Below are 24,381 nucleotides of genomic sequence, written 5' to 3'. Positions count from 1 at the left end.
TACCTGTTTCCCTTTTCCCAAACACTGCCTGTTGTCCTATGTCTGAAAGCAGTAGTTGTTTCATGTATTTTTCATGATTTCCTAGTAGTTTATAGTGTGAGGGAAATTCTTATTTATTATTAAAGAGACAGGCTCTTGCTGTGTTGCCCAGGCTGATCTCAAACTCCTGGGCTCAAGAGATCCTCCTCCTTCAACCTTCCAAGGTGCTAGCCACTGCGCCCAGCCAGGGAAATTTTTTTTTTTAGACAGAGTCTCGCTCTCTTGCCCAGGCCGGAGTGCAGTGGTGCAATCTCGGCTCACTGCAACCTCCACCTCCTGGGCTCAAGCGATTCTTGTGCCTCAGCCTCCCGAGTAGCTGGCACTACAGGCACACACCACTGCACCTAATTTTTGTATTTTTAGTAGAGATGGGGTTTTGCCATGTTGGCCGGGCTGGTCTTGAATTTATGGGCTCAAACATTCCACCCGTCTTGGCCTTTCGAAGTGTGGGATTACAGTTGTGAGCCACCATGCCTGGCTGGGAAATTCTTATAATCGTTAATCCTTTATATGCAGAAGTGGAAGGTCTCCCCTTAGTGTTTCTGGGCTCACTTGTAAATGGAAGCCTGTGAATCTTCTAGTTTTGGGAGTTGTTTTCACAGTGGCTTGCTGAGTTTTGTACTCAGAATGGATGAGTATTTGATGGCAATTTTTGGGGTCTCTGGCTTATAGCACCATAAAAACTCCCTTTTCTTCACCCTGCTGATCTTTCAGAGGTATTGTGTCTGTGAAGGCTTTGGCCTGCTCCATGTTCTAGGGTCTGTGGGTTTCTTTTGCTGTCCCAGTTGCTTTGTTTTTGCAAAAGGATTAAAAACATACGGCTGCTAGCGCCATCTGGCCCTAACCAGAGCTCTATGCCCTTTAAATTTCCCTTACTTTTATCTCATTTGGGCTTGACAACTGCCCTGCAAGTTTTACAGATAGTATTTCTATTTGACTAGGCTATTTTGTGGTAACAAATTTTGGGGTCTCCTCTTACCCCAGGAATGGTTAATGTGTTGCCACTCTAAGTATAAACAACGATTAATGGTGCCAACTTCATAATTATCTTAACCGATCCTTGGTGGTGTGAGTTAAAATAGAGTACACAGCCAGGGACCCATTAACCTACCACCAACCCAGAGTAACACAGGACTAGTTCCTTCTTGGTATTTTCTTGGTGACAGCAGCTGGCACTATAGGAAGCCCAGGCCCAGGCTTGAGGAGCACAGAGCATATCAGGGAGGCAGACGTGGATATGGTTCAAGGATTCAGTGTAGAACTCGACACTCAGTAGTGCACGCGAAGGTGCCTTCCTGGGCTTTGCTTTTCTGAGTAAGGGAAGGAAGGAAGCAGCCGTTTTCATGTTGGTCTCAGAAGGCTTGGGTTTTGTGAAGTGACTGGGAGGCTGACTGGGCCAGGCCATGGCCTCTCTATCCTCACCTTTCACCAAAGCAGTTTCACTTTTTTCTGTGTTACATAGTATGATCAAAGATTGTTTTTTTTTTTTTTTAAAAAGGGGGTTTTGCTGCTGAAAAAGGAGGGAAGGACAAGAAGTAGGCAGACTAGGGGTCCTGAGGCGAGTGGGCTGACCTTTTATCTGAATCTATTCATACAAAGGTTTGGTGTGAGAAACACCCTTGGATTACAGCTGAGGAGAGCCCCCCAGCTCCCACCCTGATTCTACAGTGGGGAGTAACTCTTGAGATGGGCCAGGCCCTGATGCTGGCTTTACGTTTGCACAGTCCTGGGCAGGGCTTCTACCTTCTGAGCGCTTCCTCATCACTGAACTGGGGACACCCACACAGGGTTCTTGTGTTGCTTAAATTAGTGAATGTGTGAAAGATCCAGTGTAGGGTCTGGCTCACTGCAGGCTCAATGATGGCTGTGGCGATTGTCAGGGTCACAGGGCCTCTGCTGAAAGGTAATACCTGGTTCAGGGTCAGTTAGGCCTCCCATCATGGGGCCCTCCTTTCCCTGAGAGGGTCAGTAAACTAAATGAATCGTGCCCACTTTCTGGGCCAGCATCTTAACTATTGGTGTTTGGTTAATACCACCTTGCATCTGCGTGGCATTTTGTGGGTCACCAGATGCACTAGCGTGTTTGAGTCTTGCAGCCATCCTATAGGGCAGACTGTATTAGTCCCATTCTGCAGAAGAGGATGTGTACCGAGAGGGTAAGTAAGTAGCGGACCCAGGGCTACAGTCCTTGTCACCAAAGGCTGAGTCCAGTGCTCCGTATGGCGCTTTCGGTATAAACTGAATCGATCAGGGATGCTCATGCAGTGACAAGCCGCCTTTGTGAATGTTTGTTCTAGTGCGTGGACCGACAAGAGTCAAACTAACTGAGCTGGTGGGGTGGGGTGGAGTGGGGGGTGGTTAGGATAACGCAGCAGGAATTAGAAGCAATATGACTTTATTTAGTTACTTTGGAAACAAAACCCCCCAAATAATGCCTGAACCCAAAGGTACATAAAAATGACCCAAAATAGTTTAAAATAGATTTGAACATCACTTGTAGTTTCTTCCTCATAACATGAGTGCTTTCAGCTGGACAGTAGATTACAAAGCATCTCCGATCATGTTAAGGCAGATGATCAATCTGTGGCTGCATCTGTAACTCCTCCTGGGAAAATAATCCTGTTGGAGTTAGTTGGGGGCTCTTCCCAGTTGTTTGGTTAGTTGGCCCAGGAAGGGGCAGTCCTGGAGCTGGTGGGTGGGGAGCCAGGCCCCACCTGTCTTGTCACTGCTCGTTCTGCTGGCCCTCTGTCACTGACGCTGATACGGAGCCCTGGCCCTTGTTGACATCACTGATGCACACCCACTGCCCGTCAACTGACTCCTTCCACAGGGTCACCTGCAAGTCAGTGCATAAGCAGATTATCACGGGTCTGTGCCCTTCCCTCCGCTGTCCCCATCAAGAACCACTGCCCAGAGGCTTGTGGGTGAACAGAGCATGTCCCTCCTCCACTGAAATCCCACCAAAATGAGAGTCCAGGAATAAAAACTCACAGAAAAAAAGGAGTAACGATAACAGCAGCTGTGGATGATGATGTCAACACAGGATACTGTTTTCACCAAACTGTGACAGAGCTACAGCGAGAGGATATGGGGTGGCAGGGAGCAGGGTTTGCAAAGTGTGGTCCCCAGACCAGAGCATCGTCACCTGGGAGCTTGCTACAACTGCAGATTCTTGGGGCCTGGAACAACTGATTAAGAAGCTCTGAGGGTGGGGCTGGCAATCTGTTTTAACAGGTTTAACAACACTGCAGTTTGAAAACTACTGTGGTAGAGGAAGGTAACAGTTCAATATGTTGTTTCTACACTGAAGTAAACTGTATAAGAAACAGCTAAGAGCTGAAAAGGTTTGCCCCTGGAGAGGCAAACCTTTAATTAGGAGGCTGCATTAAAAAAAAATCAATCTAGGCCGGGCATGGTGGCTCACGCCTGTAATCTCAGCACTTTGGGAGGCTGAGATGGGTGGATCACCTGAGACCAGGAGTTCAAGACCAGCCTGAACTGGTGAAACCCCGTCTCTACTAAAAATACACACAAAAAAAACTAGCGGGCACCTGTAATCTCCCAGCTACTGGGGAGGCTGAGGCAGGAGAATCGCTTGAGCCCAGGAGGCGGAGGTTGCAGTGAGCCGAGACTGTGCCACCGCGCTCCAGCCTGGACGACAGAGCAAGACTCAATCTCAAAAAAACAAAACAAAAACAATCTAAAGCTATGTACATATATTAGTTTGATTAAAAATGAAAATAAAGTTTTAAAATGAAAATAAAGATTTTGATTTTAAGAACTCTTGCTTTAGGGACAAACTATTCACTCAACACACTGCAGAATGCTCTGGGATCAAAAACATACTAAGTCCTTTAGGTAAGGGTGCTATGGAGACAGCAAAAGGAAACATGCTTATAAAGAAGGAAAGAGCAAGAAGCCTAAATACATAGTGATGGGGACCCCAAAACATTGCATGCACAGCCAGGCACTTGCTTACAGCCTTGTAAAAAAATCACTGTGGGCCTGCTTGAGGCAATCTGGGTCCCTTGGTCTGTCCTGAGTGCCATCAACCTGGGTTCTGGTCCTGACTCTGGCACTCACTAGAAATATGGCTTTGAGAGGGAGCCTGCTAGATCTTTCTGGGACCACTGTAGATGAAAGGGACCCTCGGCCAGAAAAGGTGCCTGCAGAGGCTCTCAAGATCTGCACGCCCATGTTCACAGCCACACTATTCGCAATAGCTAAGAGGTGGCAGCAGCCCAGGTGCCCTTTGGTGGAGGAGTAAGTGTAGAAACAGGGTGTGGGCTGTCTATACAATGCAACACTACTTAGCTTTACAAAGGAAGGAATTCTGACACATGCTACATACAGCATGGAGGAACCTTAAGGGCATACTGCTAGTGACATAACTCAGTCACAAAAAGACAAATACTGTATGATTCCACTTAGGTCCCTAGAGCAGTCAAATTCACATAGAAAGGGGAAGGGTGGCTGCCAGGGCTGGGGAGGGGCAATGGGGAAGGGAGTTACTTAATGGGTACAGAGTTTCAATTTTGCAGCTGAAAAGAGTTCTGGAGACCAGCTGCTTCTCTGCCTTGCCTGTGTTGGTTGTGCCGTGAGCCACACAAATGAAAGGTAAGACATGGAGCCAAAGTGGCCACTGGGAAACAGTAAAAGACCAACATAGGCAAGGGAGAGAAGCAGCAAGGACTGGCAGGATCCAGACCAACTCGCACTTCAGACGCAGAGCAGATGTGCCTGAAAACGCAGCACAGCCACTCCACGTGGAACTGACCCTGTGGCGTTAAGAGATCCTCTGTCTTATAGGGGAATTCAGCTGGGCAGATGGCTATGGCTTGTTACTGCTTCTTTTCTGCGGGTAGCTTTTTTTTCCTTCTAATTGTAAAATACACGTAACATAAAATGATCTTGGCCGTTTTTAACTGCACAGTCCAGTTGTGTGAAGTACATTTGTATCCCTGTGCAGCTGTCTCCAGAACTCTTTTCAGCTGCAAAATGCAAACTCTTTCAATGTACCCACTGTGTACCTACCTCTTACCAGCATAACAAGTATTCATAAACTCTACAGGTTTTTAAAAAGCCTTTTAAGTGTTACGGACAAAAAAAATCCCCAATCTTCTTTTGTTTATGGGTTCTTATACACTTGCTTTTTTGGCACAGTTAATTGAACATCACCATGAGGTGACCAAATGCTTAGTAGGGTGATGGGCCTGACTGGCTCTGTCACCTCATAGTTTTGGGACCCCCATGCAAGTCAAATCACCTCTGTCAGCTTCTTTCCTCATCTGTGAAAGGGGGACGTGTGAATACTAACCTCAGGGGCTGTGACATTAATGATGTAACTAAGAGGCACACTCAAAACGCAGTCCTGGCGAAGGCTCCTGCCCAGCCTGCAGTCAGATGGGAATGTCAAGTGCGCTCTCTAGTGGGTGGGGTGAAGACCAACAGGCCATGTCCACCATGCCGCGGGGAATGGGTATGTACCTTATTGTCTCCACCAGAGACAGCCAGGATGTTGGCTGTGATGGACCAGCTCACATGCCACACCACATCATTGAACTTGTGCAACAATTTAGGGGACCACGTATTGCTTGAGACATCATCACAAGTCCAAATGAACACACGACCGTCCTAGGAAGAAACAGGATAGAGTCAGGAGATGGAGTCAAGACTCCTGCGTTTGTGATGTCCTCCCAGTCTAGAGCCACGCGGCACCTCTCTGCAGGAACAGGGTGGGAGATTCAAAGGGGAGCCAAGGACCTCTGGGGTGTCCACAGCTTTGTTTCTGTCTCTTCACACTGGTTAAGAGTCTCCCAGATTTCTTTTCTCATCTGGGTTTCGGAGGTGGACTCTGTCTGCATTGCTAACTCAGATTTTCTCTGGGGTTTTCCTCATGCCTGCCAAGTCACTTCCACTGGCCGTCTATACTTTCTCAACTGAATGGTCAGAGCTCTCCAAAAACCAAGCTCCGAGAATGAGAAGGCACAAGTAAAAAAGCACAAAAATCTCAAACTTAGAACCAAACCAAACAGGTTCCTATGATGTGAAAGGCCTGGCTGGCTCCCTCTAGGGTGGTGGCGTATAACTGAAGGCTCACCCTTGGCCGTCCTTGCTGTCTGGGAAGGGTGGCTCGGTAGCTGAGCCTAGAATTCCCATCCCACCCCATCGTTGCTTGGGAACACTCGGAACTGCACCTGGGCACCTCGGCTCCCTAGTCTCATGGGTCAGAAGGGAAAATTCATCCCGAATCCGCCTCCTTCTTGGTGCCGGTTCTGTTGTAGCTGTCTCATCTCAGCAGAGGCAGGCCACTTGTGGCTTCTGACCAAGACTTCCCCACACAATGACCTGACTCCCTGTGCGCTGGGCCAAAGGTGCCTGTTGCTCTCCCTTTACCTTCCCAGAGGACTTTCTGCTAAGGAGACTAAGAGCTGATGGGCCTGACTCGAGACTAAATGACAAGGGATACTCTCATGGCCCTGGGCTGACCTGGGAGCAGCTGGCGATGGTGCTGGTAGGCAGGCCGATGGAGGGGGCCCAGGCCACATCTCGAACCCAGTCACTGTGCGCTTCTAGCTTCTGCTCCTCCTTCCACTGGCCGTCCTCCTCCTCCCTAACAGTGGGGACAGAAAGAGAATCAGCAGGGGGCCTTTCCCACACCTCAACTCCTCCCCAACCTAACAGGCTCTGCCTGGGGTGGAGAAGCGATTCCATCTTTCTTCTTTCATTCATGCAGTTTGTGGCATTTTATTCCCTTCACCCCAGCTGTTAAAAAAACCCTCCAGAAAATGCTGCTTCCACAACCAGAGAGTCAGCTTCAACAGCTGGGAATTAGGTGAACAGGTGTTGTGTTGTTTTTCAAGGATGTCCTCCGACAGATTGAAAACAGTATTTTACTGGCAGGAGGAAGAAAGGTGACCTTGTTTCTTGTGAGTGTGGCTGAGTCATGGTGAGTAGGGTAAAGGGTAGAAGTGTCCCCTCAAAGAGAAGGCCACACATCCCTACTTACTTCCACAGCTTGATGAGGTTGTCACAACCACCTGATGCAAACCTCTTGATGTAATTGGGTTTCTGCCCCGATGGCTGGTCTATGAGGCTTCCAGGTACAACAGCAGGGGCCCAGCTGACGGCATTGCAGCCAATCTGTAAAGATGGGACACATGGTGACTCTGCCTTGCAAGAGAACACTGCTTCCACAGACCCAAGCCTGCTGTCCCTCTCCCCTCCGCTTCTCAGGACTGGACTGTGTGTGAAGGCTGACATGAGGCACTCATCATGTGGTCCACTGCTCAGAATTTTCCCTCAAGGATCCCAAAAGTGTGTGCATTTTTCTGCAGTGTGCACTAAAAGTAGAAATTAAGAACTCCCACAAATTTAAGAAACAGGACATTTTTTAAACACATGAAAGAATGGTACATTGGAGATTTTTAAGAAAAATCTTTTATTATAAAGTAATAGATCAAGAAACAAAAATTCTGCCACCTGCCTGAAAAGCCCTGTCATTATCCCCTTCCTAATCACAGCTCCCTCCTCCACTATAAGTAACCACTGCCCTGACTTCTAACCCATTTTTCACCCATTTTATCACCCAAATGTGCATCCCTAGATACTATAGTTTAGTCTTATCCATTAAACATTTTTTTGGATGTTTTTTACATCTCCTACTTTGCAGATTCTTCCTCTGATTTTTTTCCTTACAATTTTTCTGCTGAAGAGAGCCTAGTCTCTTGGTCTGGGTTTTGCTGCTTCATACGCAGTTCAATATGTTCCTCTGAATTCCTGAAAACTGTCAGCTGGAGCCAAGACTGGACAGACTCAGGTGTGATCCCTTTGGCAAGACTAGAGCTGGTGCGTTCTCTCATCAGGAGGGATGTTAGATTGTCTCTTATATTAACAGCTGTCAATAACTCAGGCCTCTCTTAATTCACTGGGGCTTGCAAAATGGTGATACTCTAATTCCATCCCTTCTTTGTCATTTATTCCATGGAATGCTCCAGATAGGGGGACTTCTCGTTAACTATTCAGTTACCCAGGGGTAGAGGTCTGGTATGGTTTGGCTGTGTCCCTACTCAAATCTCATCTTGAATTCCCACGTGTTGTGGGAGGGACCCGGTAGGTAATTCAGTCACAGGGGGCAAGTCTTTCCCATGCTGTTCTCATGATAGTGAATAAGTCTCGCTAGATCTGATGATTTTGAAAATAGGAGTTTTTCTGCACAAGCTCTCTTTTGCCTGCTGCCATCCATGTAAGATGTGACTTGCTCCTCTTTGCCTTCTGCCATGACTGTGAGGTTTCCCCAGCCACATGGAACTGTCAGTTCTCCATCCTCTTTCCTTTGTAAATTGCTCAGTCTCGGGTATGTCTTTGCCAGCAGCGTGAAAACAGACTAATACAAGGTCAAATAGGAAAGGCTGGATAAATGCTTGATTCTTTCTGAACTGGTTCTATCACTTTCCAAAGATGACTGATTCTCCTCTTTATTATTAACAAAAAAAAAATTTTTTTTTTTTTAATTGAGACAGGGTCTGTCACCCAGGCTGGAGTGCAGGCTGTTATGATCATGGTTCACTGCAGCCTCAAACTTCGTAGGCTCAAGTGATCCTCCCACCTCAGACTCCCAAAGTACTGGGATTATAGGTGTGAGCCACTGCCTTTTTTTTTTTTTTTTTGAGACAGAGTCTGGCTCTGTTGCCCAGGATGGAGTGCAGAGGCGCGATCTTGGCTCACTGCAACCTCCACCTCCCAGGTTCAAGTGATTCTCCTGCCTCAGCCTCCCGTGTAGCTGGGATTGCAGGTGTGTGCCACCACACCTGGCTGATTTTTCTATTTTTAGTAGAGACGGGGTATATTAGTCCATTTTCACGCTGCTGATAAAGACATACCTGAGACTGGGCAGTTTACAAAAAAAAGAGGTTTAATGGACTTACAGCTCCATGTAGCTGGGGAGGCCTCACAATCATGGCAGAAGGCAAGGAGGAGCAAGTGACATCTCACATGGATGGCAGCAAAAAGGGAGAGAGAGCCTGTGCAGGCGAACTCCTCCTCATAAAACCATCAGATCTTGTGAGACTTATTCACTATCAAGAGAACAGCATGGGAAAGACCTCCTCCCATGACTCACCTCCCACCGGGTACCCCCTACAACATGTGGGCATTCAAAATGAGATTTGGATGGGGACACAGCCAAACCACATCATGGGGTTTTGCCATGTTTGCCAGGCTGGTCTCGAACTCCCGAGCTTAGGTGATCCACCTGCCTCAGCCTCCCAAACTGCTGGGATTACAGGTGTGAGCCACTGTGCCTACCCTGGGCCCAGCCTTTTAACCCTCATTTTGTCTTAGTTCTCTACAAGTAGCTATATATTTATGCTGAAGTCTTTGTAGTCATTTTTGTTGTGTGACTTGTATCCTCTAGTAGATTCCTCAGGAAGGGCTCCTAGAAACAATAGTCCCTGAATTCTTGCATATTGATAATAGTTCATATCCTTTACACTCGAAAGCTAATTTTAAGAACAGCTTTGATATGGTATAATTGACATAAACTGCATATCAAGTGCGTGATTTGGTGAATTTTGACAAAAATATATCCTGTAGGATCATCACATCACCTCAGTCAAGATAAGGAACATGCCCATCATTCCCAAAAGTTTCCTCGGATCCCCTGGTAATCCATCTCCCCATTCTGCAGCCCCCAATCTTGGTGACCATGGGCCTGCTCAGCTGCATTTCCTAGATATTACAGCAGTGGAATCACAGTGTGTCCTTTTTCTTCTTTTTTTCACTCAGCATAATTATTTTGAAATTTATTCTTCATCTTATTGTGTCCAGTCATTTCTTTTTATTGCAGTCATTTCTTTTTATTGCTGGCGGTATTTCCAAAGTATGGATATATCACAACTCATCATTTAACTGTTGATGGACATGTGGACTATTTCCAGTTTTTGGCTATTAAAGCTGCTATAACGTTTTGTGTATAAGTCTTTGTGTGAACTTGAAAGTCAATTTTCCTGGTTATAAATCCTTGGCTCACACTTTCTTTCCTAGAATATTTTAAACATGTTATTCTTTTTTCTTCTGCACCAATCCTTACGATTGAAAAGTCTGACAATAAGCTAATTGTCTTTCCCCTTTACGTCACGAGGTTCCTTTTCTCTAGAACCCCCCAAAATTTTCTTTAAAGTCTAATAATTTTACTAGAATTATATCTTTTTGTTGGTGATGCTGGGTTGAATTTTTTTTTTTTTAAGAGACAGGGTCTCACTATGTTGGCCAGGTTGGTCTTGAACTCCTGGCCTCAAACAGTCCTCCCACCTCAATCTCCCAAAGTGCTAGGATTACAGGCTGAGCCATCACGCCTGGCCTTGATTTTTTTTTTTGAGACAGAGTCTTGCTTTGTCGCCCAGGTTGGAGTATAATGGCGCGATCTTGGCTCTCTGCAACCTCTGACTCCCGGGTTCAAGCAATTCTCTTGCCTCAGCCTTCCGAGTAGCTGAGATTACACGTCTGGCTAATTTTTGTATTTTTAGTAGAGACAGGGTTTCGCCATGTTGGTCAGGCTGGTCTTGAACTCCTGACTTCAGGTGATCTGCCCACCTCAGCCTCCCAAAGTGCTGGGATTACAGGCTGAGCCACCGTGCCCGGCTATATTGTTAAGTGTGGGGTATGATCTCTCAATCTCAAGTTTCAAATCTTTGTTTTTTAATTTTAAGAAAGTTTCCTGGATTACTTTTTGGTATTTGTTCTGTTTTCCTTTCCAGGGACTCCTGGTATTCATATGTCTGACCTTTCTGCCTGTCTTTACTTTTGCTCAAAACCTTCTTACCTCTTCACTTTTTTGCTCTTGAAATGTTTCCTTTTTCACACTGTTTATCCTTTTCAGGCAGAATCTGCTGTGTTCATCGACACTTGCATTTCGTCTTAGTCTTTACTTCTGAAATGATTTTTAATTCTGATTCTTTCCTGAGTTCTGTCACCTTATTTCTGATTTTTAAAAAGTTGATTTACGCTATTCTCTCTTGTTTTGTATTGTTAGAATGTCACCTGGCTTGATTTGAAATAGCAGATTACAGCTTGGCTCGGTTATGTGGGCATGTCTTTCTAATGTGCTCTCATTGTCCGCAGGGAGGTTATTTTGCATATTCTTGTTTCTTATATAACAACTTTGCATGCAATTTCACTTCAAATACTTTTCTGTTATTTTTAGGTGAGATGAATTTTCCTGATAAGAAAGGCTCAGGAAAGTCTAAGCTCAGAACTCTCCCTCGTTTCTGTGTAGTGTTAAAAAACGTGGGAGATGGCTTTCAGGAGTTCCTGTCTTTGTTCCTCTTCCCCACATTGGTCTACATCGCATCCTTCCTTTCCTGTGTCCCTATCCAGCTCAACTGTGATTTCATTTCCTGCAGTTCTTCCTCCTGAGGGGCCCTGTCCCAAAGGCTTGCTCTGGAGGATCACAGAGCTCAGATTTCTTCCCGCCCCTTCAGCCTTTCTTATTGTGGGCCGCTTGCACTCACTCGGTGTTAGAGTGCAAACCCCTCCCAGTCATTTCTCCAAAAGCCCCCAGAAGATGCTCACCATCATCTTTGATTAGCAAAATGCAAATAAAAATCACAATAAGGGACGGGTGCGGTGCCTCACACCTGTAATCCCAGCACTTTGGGAGGCTGAGGTGGGCGGATCACTTGAGGTGAGCAGTTTGAGACCAACCTGGGCAACATGGTGAAACCCTGTCTCTACTAAAAATACAAAAATTAGCCGGGTGTTGTGGCGTGTGCCTGTAATTCCAGCTGCTCAAGAGGCTGAGGCATGAGAATTGCTTGAACCTGGAAGGTGGGGGTTGCAGTGAGCTGAGATCATGCCACTGCACTCCAGCCTGGGTGACAGAGCAAGCCTCCATCTCAAAAAACAAAACAAAACAAACCCAAAAAATCACAATAAGATACCACCTCACATTCACTAGGACAGCTGTAATAAAAATGACAGACATATGTTAGTGAGGATGTGGAGAAATTAGAACCCTCATACACTGCTGATGGGAATGTAAAAGGGTACAATTACTTTGCAAAACAGTTTAGCAGTTCCTCAAAAAGTTAAACACAGAATTACCATATGACTCAGCAATTTCACACCTAGGTATAGACCCAAGAGAATTAAAAACATATGTTCATGCAAAAACTTATCTGCAAATGTTCATAGCAGCATTATTCATAAGGCCGAGAACATCCATCATCTGATGAATGGATAAAAAAAAATCTATATTCACAATGGAGTATTATCTAGCCATAAAAAGGAATGGAGTGCTGATACACGCTATGATAGGGATGAAACTTGAACTCATTATGCTAAGTAGGAGAAGCCAGTCACAAAAGACCACAGATTGTCTCATTCTATGTACAACTGATCCTCAATTTCATTTCATTATAATGTTGACAAGATTAAAAAAAAAAACAACTCCCAGCGGGGGCCCCTGCCTGTGTAGAGTCTGCGTGTTCTCCCTGTGTCTGCGTGGGCTCTCTCCTGGTACTCTGGTTTCCTTTCACACCGTAAAGATGTGCATGTTCGCTTCAATGGTACATCTGCATTGTCCCAGTGTGAGTGTGGGTGTGTGTGAGTGCTCCTCTGGTGGAATGGTATCCTGTCCAGGGCTGGCTTCTGCCTCATGCCCTAAGCTGCCAGGGCAGGCTGCAGCCACCTGTGACCCTGAACTGGAATGAGTAGATTAGAAAAAGAATAGATACAAATTATTGTAGAATTAAACTCATAAAATATCCAATAATCATACAGATGCATGACAGCAATGATGTGGCATTAGTCATATGAGCCCCCCACATTAGTTATTGTTGGTTTTTGAACTGTGTGGTGGTAGGAGGTAGGACGTTGATGTTCGCTTTGCAACCATTTATTCCTTGATTGAACCACCAACATCACGACCACTGTCACTCGCTGATTCACCAAAAGTTGGTTAAAGAATGACCTTGCTTATATTAATCTTTCTTAAATGTATGCATAGCTCAATACTTTTTAAAAGTTTTAATAACACCACTCCATTCCACAGGGTCCCAATGACTACTGCAGGGCATGTCACCCGGAGGCAACCATAGCTAAGGTGGCAATGAGCAGGCTGCTGCTGCACCAGCCCTCCCCTGCTTGGGAGCACACAAGGAAGCAGTGCCAAGCCCTGCCTGGGCTGAATGAGGCTGGTGCAGCCTGGTCTGGCTTCAGAGCAAAGAGGCTCAAAGCTGCACTACAGCAATCATGTCTGGTCAGCTGACCACTCCCTGGCCCACTGTCCAGCGGGGACCCTCCCCTGCCACCCTCTAGGGAGCCTGCAGCAGACACAGGGCAAGGTAGGCGCTCTCACTGCATGAAAGGCAAGGGCTGGACTCACGGTGTGAGCGTTGTTGATCTTCTTTACTTCCCATTGGCCTTCCCCGGTGTAAGTCAGCAGGGAGATGGCCCCATCCGAGCTCCCACAGGCCAGGATCAGGCCGTAGTCCTGGGGGGCCCAGCACACCGAGTTCACTGCGGGAAGAGGGAGAGTGCAGTGAGCAAAGCACGGAGACCGCGGCCCCAGGTCCCGCCTTCCACAGATTTACTGTTTTACTAAATTTCTACAAGAAACAACTGTAGGAGTCACCAGGGGATAGCTGTAACTTGGTCAACTGAGGACACTGAAAAAAACCCTATCACCTACTAATACCACGATTTCATAACCTACAGTCTATCTAACAAAAGTGGGTAGGACAACAATCTGAGAATGAAGGGTAGTCCTTAAAATGAATAATCCTGAAGAGAAACTCACCTGTCTTTTCTTATTTGCTTTTGACTGGCTTTAGGTCTTAGGGCCTTACTCAGCTGTGGACAGACTAGCAGAAAAGCCAACCAAAGCTCAAGGGACAGACAAGAGGGACCACGAGGGGCAGGGAGCCAGGGCTCCAGCCGGGACAGGGTCCTTTTTTACCCAGTGGTCCCCTCGCCTGCTCTGCTGCCATGCTCAGTGTACCTGAGGAGTCATGTCCCGCATGCTCGTGGCTCTTCTCCCAGGTGCCGTTTTCTTCTCTCCAGATAATGACTTTCCGGTCATAGGAGCACGATGCCAGGATGTTGCCGTACATGGGGTGAGCCCAGGCCACTTGCCACACAGGACCCTCATGACTACAAAGGGAGAGATAGGCCAGAGGAACCCACAGTGCCTCTGCAGGCTCTACTTTGGACAGAACTAAATGGCTCCCTGAGACGATATATCAGGGCAGAATTGCTTAAGAACTTCAAAGGGAGAGCTATACAATGCCATTTCAAAAGGGGTGCTCAGTGGACAGTGAGGAGCCTGAGGTCCTAAGAGGTTAAGCAACCTAAGGTCACAGAGCCTTTGAGAGAGAGTTGAGCCTCTGGGTCAGCCTTCCTGTCCTGGCCAGGCAGGAGCCTCACTTGCCCAGACTGCAGCCGGCACTGGCTATATGTACTGTCTACAGCATAGTCATTAATTGGTCCAGGGTTTCCAGCCACAAGTGTTCAGGAAATATTTGTAGACTGAATTGCTATTCATCCTTTCCGACGGTCAGCTTCCTGAGGAGGCATTATTGGTTTCATTTTGATGTTTTCCACTACTCTTTTAATTTGTTCGAAAGGCATGTCTTTCCCTTCTCTTCTGATCTTTATCCATTCTCCTGATAACAGGTACTATCTGAGCACATGCTCTGTGCCAGGCTTTGTACGGGGACCATTTCTCTGGCCCAGGGAAGGTTTTGCACCTTAGCACTCAAGAGGTAGAGTAGCATGGTAGAGTTAGTGGTTAGGAGACCAGACCCATTCTCCCATTCACTAGCTCTCGACTTTAGGCAAGGATATCTTTGTCTCTTTACCTGAAAATGGAGACATCAATAAGAATTCTTTCATAAAGTTTGGAACAATGCTTGGTAGAAGGAAAGAAAAAAGCCATTCAATACCCATTAGCTATTAGTGCTGCTCCTGGTTTACTCCTTCACCATGGGCTGCACACACTCAAGTCTCCTCCTCCCTCTGGCTGGGACAACAGGACATTCCTAGTCCCTACAAAGCTGCTGCTAATGAAACTGAGTAGATTCAATATTCCAACAACTAAGCACAGTTTTTACTAAGGGAAAAAAGAATGGGGTGGGAATTTTTTTTATCCCTCCAACATTTCACATACTTTGAATTTAGGAAAAACAGCAGAAAGGACAGAGTCACAGCAAACATAACTGCCTTGGCCAACAAGCTGCACTGCAGCAGCTCTCTGCCTGCCTGGGGGGCTCCTGCATAGAGAAGCTTGATTTGACTCCTCAGTCACTTGATCGTTTGACACTGACAGAGGGGAACTTCTAGGCCCATTTCCCCAAATGGACACTGACTTAGTTTATGCTTTTTAATTCAGTTAACAAACACATGCTGAGCACCTACCTGTCATGGCTCTTAATCTTTTCTGTGCATTCTGGGGAAGGTTATGGACCCTCATCAGAATAATGTACAAAACACACAGAACTAGGCTTATAAAGAAAATTCAATTATAAATTATACAGTAATCAACTTTTTTTTTTTTGAGAAGGGTTTCGCCCTGTCATCCAGGCTGCAGTGCGGTGGCACCATCGTGGCTCACTGCAGCCTCAAACTCCTAGGCTCAGGCCACCCTCCCACCTCAGCCTCCCAAAGTGTTAAGGATTACAGGCGTGAGCCACCTTGCCTAGCCTGTTATCAAAATATTATAAAGCAATTTATGAGATAGTGATGCACGTACTTCTTTGTTAACACTTCAAGCAACAAACCCTAGCGGCAGGTCTAATAACCACTGTAATTTCAAAGTTGTGATGAGCAGAAGTGATATTTTGAGGTAGCTAAGTAACCGTGATGTGTGATGACAATATCTGTGACTTCTACTGGTGACAAAGTGACAGGCACTACAAATACTACTGAAGTTTCTGGCCTACATCCATAATTGAAGGAAATGCTAAATATCAGAGTCACTGAAAATGCATTTTTTTTCCCCTGTCCCAATTCATCAACCCCTGAACTCTATTCACAGAACCCTTGGAGGTCCATGGCACCCAGGCAAACCCGCGAATACGTGAAAGGCAGTGAGCTGAGGGAAAGCAGTAGAGATGTGGCCATAAAAATGAGCCAGGACTTCCTCAAGAATCTCAGTAGGGAGCAGGGCAGGTCAAACATTTGTAAATAATCACTGAACACCTGCCACGGGCAAACAGGCAAAACAATGGGATTTATAAAATGATAGCATTCTTATTCTTACGGTGATGCTTTTGTGACACTTTAGGTCATACTGGCTAAACCTGCACGAAATGGTACTGTTTACCACTTTTAAAAGTAGCAGTAGCTGCCTGCACTAAAGACTTACTGTGTCCTGGGCCCTGTGTCAGGGCCTTGCATGCACTAGCTGGATAGGAGGTAGCACTGGCCCAATTTTGAGGATGACCAGATGAAGGCTCTGAGAGAGAAACTGACTCACTTGCCCAAGGTCTTCTAGTGGGTACATATAAAGTGGCAGAGCTGAGATTCACACCTGTATCCACCTGTACCCTTAACAGCATAATCCCTGGTGACATCCGCTGAGGCCAGCCAGGCTGGCTGGGATCCCAGCGTCCTCTCCGCTAAATGTGCTTTGGGGTTGCTCTGAATCTGGGCTCCCACGCTTTGCTCCCACGCTTGAAGCAGGGCCTGAGAACCCACACCATTCCTGGAACCCTTCCCTGGGCTCACCAGCACTTACCCCCTGAGGTCGGCGATAAGGATCTGCCCTCCATTGCGCACATCAAAGATTTTGACGGACCTGTCTGATGAGCAGGTTGCCAGGCGGGTGCCATAGTAGTCCATCTGTGCGTCGTGCTGCAAAGGGAGGACAGCTCGGGAAGCCTGCAGGCTGTGTGGGTGGGTGGGTGGGGTGAGGGCCGTCACCACAGAATCTAGTTCGGACCGGAATCTCCCTGAAATCAATCTAATCTCAAAGTATCATCACCCTCAGGCAGGAAGCTAGCATGTGGACATTCTCACTTCACCAATGGGCAGTGTCTCTCTGAAATGGACAAAGCAAGCCATGCCCAGCTGGTGTCACAGACCCTTTACATACCTCAGGGAAGGGCCCTTCCATTCCTGTTCCGCAGGGTGGGTATGGGAGAAAAAAAGTTGGCCTAGCTGCCCTCTTCTTCCTCCATCCTCTCAGGCCCTACTCATTTCTTAGGCTCTGTGGGCTAAAGGGGAATAGCCGTGGGTTCAGCTCAGCCCTAGCACCTGATGCTAATGCATGGGAGCAGGCCAAAGGAGTGGGCCTCTGACTGCCTGGAGTCCCCAGTCAGGTCTTCTGTGATGCAGCTGTGGCCTGGACACAGGGTTCCATTCAGATATTTGGGCTCTTTCCAGCCCTGGCCCTGGATCCTTTGTGGACCTTTGTTTTGGGGTTTCTGTTCGACCTTTTCCCTAGTAGTGTGCCCAGAGCTTCCCAGACTTTCCACCCAAGGAACACAATGCCTTAAGTGTCGCTGCTCTCACCACCTGTGAACCGAATTCCTTGATGCTGACTGAGCATGCAGAACTAGGCTTGGCCCCTGCCTGCAGATACTTGTCCACAGGGTGATGGTCTCTGAGGCACCATGCCTGCTGCACCACTGAACACCCTGGTCCCTCCTGCTTGCTGGCCCTGCCTATTCCAATGGATGTCACTTTCCCCAGCTGTCCCACCCTGGGAGTTTCAGGACTATCAGCTGCACTCCCATGGCCACCAGGGGCAATTATGCCCATTCAAAGGCACTCATTCTGTCTGGCTCAGATGGAAATTCTCACCTCCCTAAGCAAGGAACACATCCTGATTTTTCTTTGAGAACTCCCTCCACTGTATCAGGCCTTGGTTTCTTGGAGGGCAGGCAGTACAGGAGTGTTTCGGAAGCACTTCTCATGCTTCTCAGTGGAAGGAGGCAGGACATAGTACCTTCCAGATCTAAATCCTATCTCCTTAGTTTACCTGCTGTGCAAACTTTGAAAACACTTTAGCTCCTTGAGCTTCAGTTTCCTTATCTTTATTATTTACCAACATCCTATGGGCCTTAGTTCCCTTATCTTTAAATAAGGCTAATGATAGCATCTGTCTCAAGGGTTGTTATGAAGGTTAAACAAGATGTTGAATGAAAAGTACGGCCAGCGCGGTGGCTCACGCCTGTAATCCCAGCACTTTGGGAAGCTGAGGCAGGCAGATCACCTGAGGTCAGGAGTTCGAGACCAGCCTGACCAACATGGAGAAACCTTGCCTCTACTAAAAATACACAATTAGCTGGGAGTGGTGGCGCATGCCTGTAATCCCAGCTACTCAGGAGTCTGGGGCAGGAGAATTGCTTGAACCCGGGAGGCGTAGGTTGTGGTGAGCTGAGATCACGCCACTGCACGCCAGCCTGGGCAACAAGAGTGAAACTCCATCTCAAAAAAAAAAAAAAAAAAAAAAAAAGAAAAGAAAAGTACTTAGCATGGGGCCTGACACTCAGTGAGCATGCAAATGTTTGTCATTACTACTTGGCCTCATCTAGTTCTCAAACCAAACTCATACGAGTAGGTAGCATATCCATTATTTTTCACATAAGTAAATTGAGGCTGGCTCAGAAAAGTTAAGATATTGGCTAGGGAGTCTCAGATTGGGTCTTCCTGCCCATGATGCCATGCTATCTCCAAGGAGGTGTGGTCTTACAGCTAGACCACTCATGACTGAATCCAGAGAACATATACAACTCTGGGACCAGATAACCTCTCAGAAACCCAAAAGCAACTGTTGGTGGACAGGTTGTGAGGGCAAGAACCCTGACATGAAACGCTGTCAGCCAGCTGTCCTGGGTCTTGCTCAAAGGCTGCTTGGCCCTGAATGAAGCAGAGTCTGTGTTTTTCCTGCTGTAGACGTTAACCTCTGGACCTTCTCCTGCAGCCCTGTCCTCTTATATTGAGCCTTGTGTTTACCTCTCAGGAAATGCCCTGAGTGCCAACTTCTGCTTCAAAGGGCCTTGTTTGGCCTATTGTCTTGGTGGTTTGACTGGGCTCTGCCTGGGGCTTTCACTGTGGCTGCCCTCTGCCTTTGTATTGAGTCATCTTTCTATACTCTCTTCTTTTCACCCCCCTTTCCAGTGAGGCTAAGAAGTGACAGCAGGAGGAAGACAGGTGGGAAGACTATTGTCAAACCTCTGTACCCACTCAGCCTTCATCTGAGAGCAGGTTATTGTGTTGGCTGGAAGACTGACAGCCTAGAACTACAAAGTATTCCCAGGTTCCTCCCAGCAGAGAGTGACTAGACTGCCACAGTCCTGACAACTCAGAGGGCACTGCTGGGGAGCCTAGCCATACCCCGAGATTACAGACTGGTGGGCAACCACTGCAGAGCCACCCTGGATCCATGAATGATCAACAGAAAGGGGTAATGAAAACCCCAAATTGCTTCCATCCCACAAAAATGCCCATGTCCACAGCCCTCCAGGGAGGGTGATATTAATACTTACAATCATGTCCTCATGGGAGGTATCCACAGTGTTAATTACTGACACCTAGAACCAAAGATATCACTGGTAAATTAACTCATGGCAGTTAGAATACAACCATCTCAAGTTCTTGACTGCATTTGTTCACGCATTCATTCATTCATTCAGTAAGCATTCATTCTAAGTACCTTCTTTTTGCCAAGCACTGTGCCAGGAACTGGATATACAGACACAAATAAGAGGAACTTTTTGCCCTTGAGAAGTTCGCAAATAATGCTAGTGTTGCAAGATAAATTCTTTAATAGTGGTCGGTGCGTCCTGTAGGAGCCTGAGGGCTGGGGTGGTGGACAGGAATTGAGCCTTAGATGACGGGTAGGAATTTGCAGGTGGCACAGGGGAAAACACCAGTCCAAGCAGCCAAGCAGAGGGAATACACGAGTAGAGACAAAGAGGTCTGAGACAGCCTGACGTGTGTGGGGAAATGGCAAGCAGTCCTGGTTACCCTTAAGGGTGAGGAGAGGCCCCAAGGGAGCTACAGCTGGTGTTCCTTTCCTGGATGACAGAGCCTCTGATGTTCCAGGCAGTTTCTGCGTAACAGGGTTATTACTTCAGACTGGGAGACTTGATTCGAGTTTTTCCTGAGGCTGCTCCCTGGTCCATCACCTAGTGCGATCCAGAGTTGAACAGTTTGTAGGGCTGGAACATGGTGTCATGGTCATCACCCTCCTATCCATTCTTTGAGGTCCAGCTCAAAAAGGGCCACCCATCACCTTTCTTGAAGATTCTCAGATCTTCAAATGACTGGACTCTCTTGCATATCTTCAGCAAGGAACACATACAACACTTTATGCTGTTTCTTCTCCCCACTAGAAGGTGAGCTCCTTGGAGCCATGGTCTGAGCCATCTGCAGTTTCAAATCCCCTCAAATCATCCAGCACAGTGCTTTGCAAATAGAAGGAACTCAGTGACTATTTGCTGAATGAATAAGTAAATGAACAAAAGCTGTTATTTTTTTCTTTGTTCAGCCACTATTCTCTTAAATTGTTGGGATAGAAAAGAGGACTTAAAAGAAGTTTCAGTGTGGAACAGACATTTCTTACCATTTTCCCCATTTCATCTTTTCCAGCACAAGCCCTGTAGGTATAAAGTTTGACTTGTGTTTTCAGAAAGGCAGACACTGGAAGAGGATGGCTGCAAAGCAGTTCAAGAGGTACACACCAAGTAAGCACAGGTTCTCTCATCAAATTCTAGACTCTCTAAAAAACAGGTCCCCGAAGTCTGCAAAGGCAAGTAAGGACAATAAGGAGTTTCCTCCATGTGCCGAGCTGTATAGGTTACAAAGTGCACGGGAAGGCGGGGAGGGCAGGGTACCAAGGGCACACTCAATCAGAGACCTACGAATAACTAAGGAAATGAAGAAGCCCAGAGAAGAGAAAGCACTTGCCAAAGTCACAGAGCTAGTTCAAGGCAGAGCTGGGAAAAAAGCTCCATCCCCTAACCTTCCAACACCCAGTCCACAAAACTTCACTCCACCAGGCTGCCTGTCTAGAATGTAAAGCAGTTGTTACACTGAGTTCTGTAAAGCTGCGGATAAGTAGGTTCAGGAAGAAAGTTTACTGAGAGGTAGTTTCAACCAGGTTACCAAAGGACCTTAGAAATAATCAGCATTTAATTCTAACCACTCTCACCCACCAGTTAGGGTTGATGAACCATGCTTCTGAATGAGAGAGAGAGAGAGAGAACGGGGTAAGGAAAGAGGGAGGGGGAGAGAAAAGGACGGAAGGAAGGAGGAAGGAGGGAGGAAGGGAGAGAGAGAGGGAGAGAATGGGAGAGGGAGAGGAAGGGGGGAGGGAGAGGGAGAGAGAGAGGGAGAGAATGGGAGAGGGAGAGGAAGGGGGGAGGGAGAGGGAGCGGGGAGAGAGGGAAGGTGGGGGGAGAGAGAGAGAAGAGAGGCGGGGGAGAGAGAGAAAGGGAGAGGGAGAGGAAGCGGGGAGGGAGAGGGAGCGGGGAGAGAGGGAGGGTGGGGAGAGAGAGAGAGAAGAGAGGGAGGGGGAGAGAGAGAAAGAGAGAACTTCTTAGAGTACTTCTTCCCAGGGACCTGGTATTATCTGGTCCCTGTTAACACTTGCACTCAAAATAATTCACCTCTTTGAAATCAGATAATTAGTTAAAAATTCATTTAGGATGAGCTGAATGTCAGAGCATAAGAGCCTCAACTCTAACCTGCAATGGAAGAGCCAGAGGTGAGTGATTTACACCTAACCCTCTGCAGATCAAGAACACAGTGTTCTGATTTCTAGGTTCCTGCAGGTTCCCTCAAACCTGCTGCTGAGGCACACCCATGTTTCTAAAAGAATGCATGTACTAGATATTCCAGGCTCAGCCCAGATACTTCCATTCTTTAGTTCTCTTTCAGTCATTCATTCACTCAAGAAGTAAGTGTGGAGTGAATGTACACTGCAGATGCCACAGAGACTTAAAAAACCCTGAGCCCCTGCCTTCGGAAGATCGTTCAGGCCATCTTTACGTTTCCCGAGGTGCCCATCCTACCTGGGGGCCCTACCCCGAGCAACAGTTCAATCATCTCTGCTGGGAGATGCAGTAGACGGCAGAAAGGAATGGTTAGGAGGGTTCAAATCTCGGCTCTACTACCACTTAAGCAGCTGTGCAAGAGGCTCCACGTCTCGAACCTCAAGTGTCCTCATCTGTAAAGGGTTGAGAAGAATAGCACCTTCTTCACAAGGCTGTTAGCAGGCTGAGATTACGAACAATGCTGAGGGCTCGGTATACAGCTGTTCCTCGTTTTGTTTTCAATTGTTGACCGAAGAGAAGGGAGACTGGCAGGAGATGCGGCAGCGGCGCGCCCCGCAGTCAGGGAGGTTCCTCGGCCTCACCTCTGGACTACCCTCGGAATGGTCCGCAAGGACGGGGCCAGAGTCCCCCAAATCTCTAAGCGGTGGAGGGGAGCTGAACGGCACCAGCCTGGGATTTGGGACTCAGCACGGCCGAGGAACCCGTGAGGGCCGCGACCGTGGCCTTCACCCTGCTCGGCCTCCTCAGTACCAACACTCACCATGATTGCGGCGGTGGCTGCTCCGGGTCTCGGACGTGGCAGCTCCCGGCGGCGCCTCGGAACAGCTCACTTCCGGCGCCGGGCCCGGCGGGCCGTGGCGTAGGAGCCTCCGGGCAGCAACGCGCTCGGCTCGCACAGCAGTTCCGCGCCTTCCAGAGAGCGCGCTCCGCCCTCCCGTGGCCCAGCCCCTATCCTCCAGTGACGCGCGAGACCAGAGGGCTGGGGCTCTGGTTGCCGCAGTGACCCTGACCCGGGGGGCTTTGGAATCTGAAGCTCTGGTGGGTCTACTCTTCCGACCAAGTCTGCCCTTTTCCTGAGATCCATAAATGAAAGAAAGGATTAATATAACTATCGGCCGGGCGCGGTGGCTCATGCCTGTAATCCCAGAACTTTGGGAGGCCGAGCGGGGGCGGGGGCGGATCACCTGAGGTCAGGAGTTCGAGACCAGGCTGGCCAATATGGTGAAACCCCGTGTCTACTAAAAATACAAAAATTAGCCGGGCATAGTGGCGCGCGCCTGTAGTCCCAGCTACAGGTTGGGATTCCCTCGGGAGGTTGAGGCAGGAGAATCGCTGGAACCCGGGAGGCAGAGGTTGCAGTGAGCCGTGACTGCACCATTGCACTCCAGCCTGGGCAACAGAGAGACACTCTTGTCAAAACAAAACAATCTATTTGTCTGTTTATCTATCTATCTATCTATCTATCTATCAATCATCTATCTGCAGCTTCACCCGCCTCGCTACGGCTCTGGGTGCGACTGGTCTTATGATGAATGTTGTAGGATGAGTGACATCTTGGGAGTAAGTAGACTGTCCTAGCGCTTCCTTGTTGTAGTCTCCCTCTCAGGACCCAAGGACTGGGACCAGGGCAGAGGAGGCCAGGGAATGCCCCTCACCAGAGGCTGGGACCTCTCGCCCTGCCATCCCTAACCCCTATATAGGACTGCCCCTTCCAAACCGATCCGCCGGGGTCCTGAGTAAGTCCCATCCAGGAGACCCCCCTAGGCAATGAAGGATCTCAGCCAGGCTCCTGCAGCTAGAGCCCCAGACCTAATCCTCAGGGTCCCCAACCCCAGGTCTCTGGCTTCGCAAGGTAGGGCAGCTGAAGGCTCCCCACAAGCGCAGTGAGAATGCCACACTGGAGGATAGAGCCTGGGCTCCCCGCCTCAGCCACATATGGTCTAGCCCTGGGCCCCTTGTGACATTAAGGAGGCAGATGAGCTGGGGGAGGCCTTGGCTCCCCTTGGGTAAGTCACAGTCCTTCAGTTTCCTCTGCTGAAACTGGGAGTAAGGACCCTAGCTGGAGATGGTCACTGCTTGAAGGAAGACGTTAAGGCTCAGAGAGTGTGATAGACCCAGACTGTCAAGGGGCTTTGGAGAGGAGGCCAGGGCAGTAGGGTGTTAGAATCAAGGGCCAGGCCTCTGGGCAACTCTTCTACCCCACTGCAGCTTTCAAGATTTTCTATTGCCCTCTAGTGGAGAAATAGTTGCAGGGGTGTGAGGGGGTGGTTGTTAGGTTAGAACAGGGAACAAAGGCACGTTTTGGGGGATCTCTTGGATCTCCTGTTTTTTTTTTTTTTTTTTTTTTTTGAGATGGACTCTAGCTCTGTTGCCCAGGCTGGAGTCCAGTGGTATGATCTTGGCTCACTGCAACCTCTACCTCCCGGGTTCAAGCAATTCTCCTGCCTCAACCTCCTGAGTAGCTGGGATTACAGGCATGTGCCACCATACCCGGCTAATTTTTGTAGTTTTAGTAGAGATGGGTTTCACCATGTTGGCCAGGCTGGTCTCAAACTCCTGA

The 24,381-nt window shown here is 47.9% G+C and overlaps 1 protein-coding gene across 8 annotated transcripts; it reads right to left on the bottom strand.

The window, feature by feature from the left end:
* Nucleotides 1–2,417: 2,417 nt before the first annotated feature.
* SEC13 (SEC13 homolog, nuclear pore and COPII coat complex component) lies at nucleotides 2,418–22,752 on the bottom strand. Of its 8 annotated transcripts, none has more exons than XM_063721901.1 (11): nucleotides 22,582–22,639; nucleotides 22,059–22,213; nucleotides 20,609–20,786; nucleotides 19,530–19,574; nucleotides 16,775–16,890; nucleotides 14,039–14,190; nucleotides 13,424–13,557; nucleotides 7,049–7,182; nucleotides 6,529–6,652; nucleotides 5,527–5,673; nucleotides 2,418–2,875 (listed from the first exon to the last, which is right to left on the bottom strand). In XM_063721901.1, exons 3-11 carry the CDS (start codon nucleotides 20,747–20,749, stop codon nucleotides 2,762–2,764), a joined length of 1,107 nt encoding a protein of 368 aa, XP_063577971.1. In that variant the 5' UTR covers nucleotides 20,750–20,786; nucleotides 22,059–22,213; nucleotides 22,582–22,639; the 3' UTR covers nucleotides 2,418–2,761. The 8 variants fall into 8 exon arrangements, with proteins under 8 accessions (XP_063577971.1, XP_063577973.1, XP_063577972.1 ...); XM_063721903.1 differs by having other exon boundaries at nucleotides 20,609–20,699; XM_063721902.1 differs by having other exon boundaries at nucleotides 22,161–22,213.
* Nucleotides 22,753–24,381: the final 1,629 nt, after the last annotated feature.

The sequence above is a fragment of the Pongo abelii genome, chromosome 2 (genome assembly GCF_028885655.2).
Source record: "Pongo abelii isolate AG06213 chromosome 2, NHGRI_mPonAbe1-v2.0_pri, whole genome shotgun sequence".
Taxonomy (NCBI): Eukaryota; Metazoa; Chordata; class Mammalia; order Primates; family Hominidae; genus Pongo; species Pongo abelii.
This window is presented reverse-complemented; position numbering and strand designations above follow the sequence as displayed.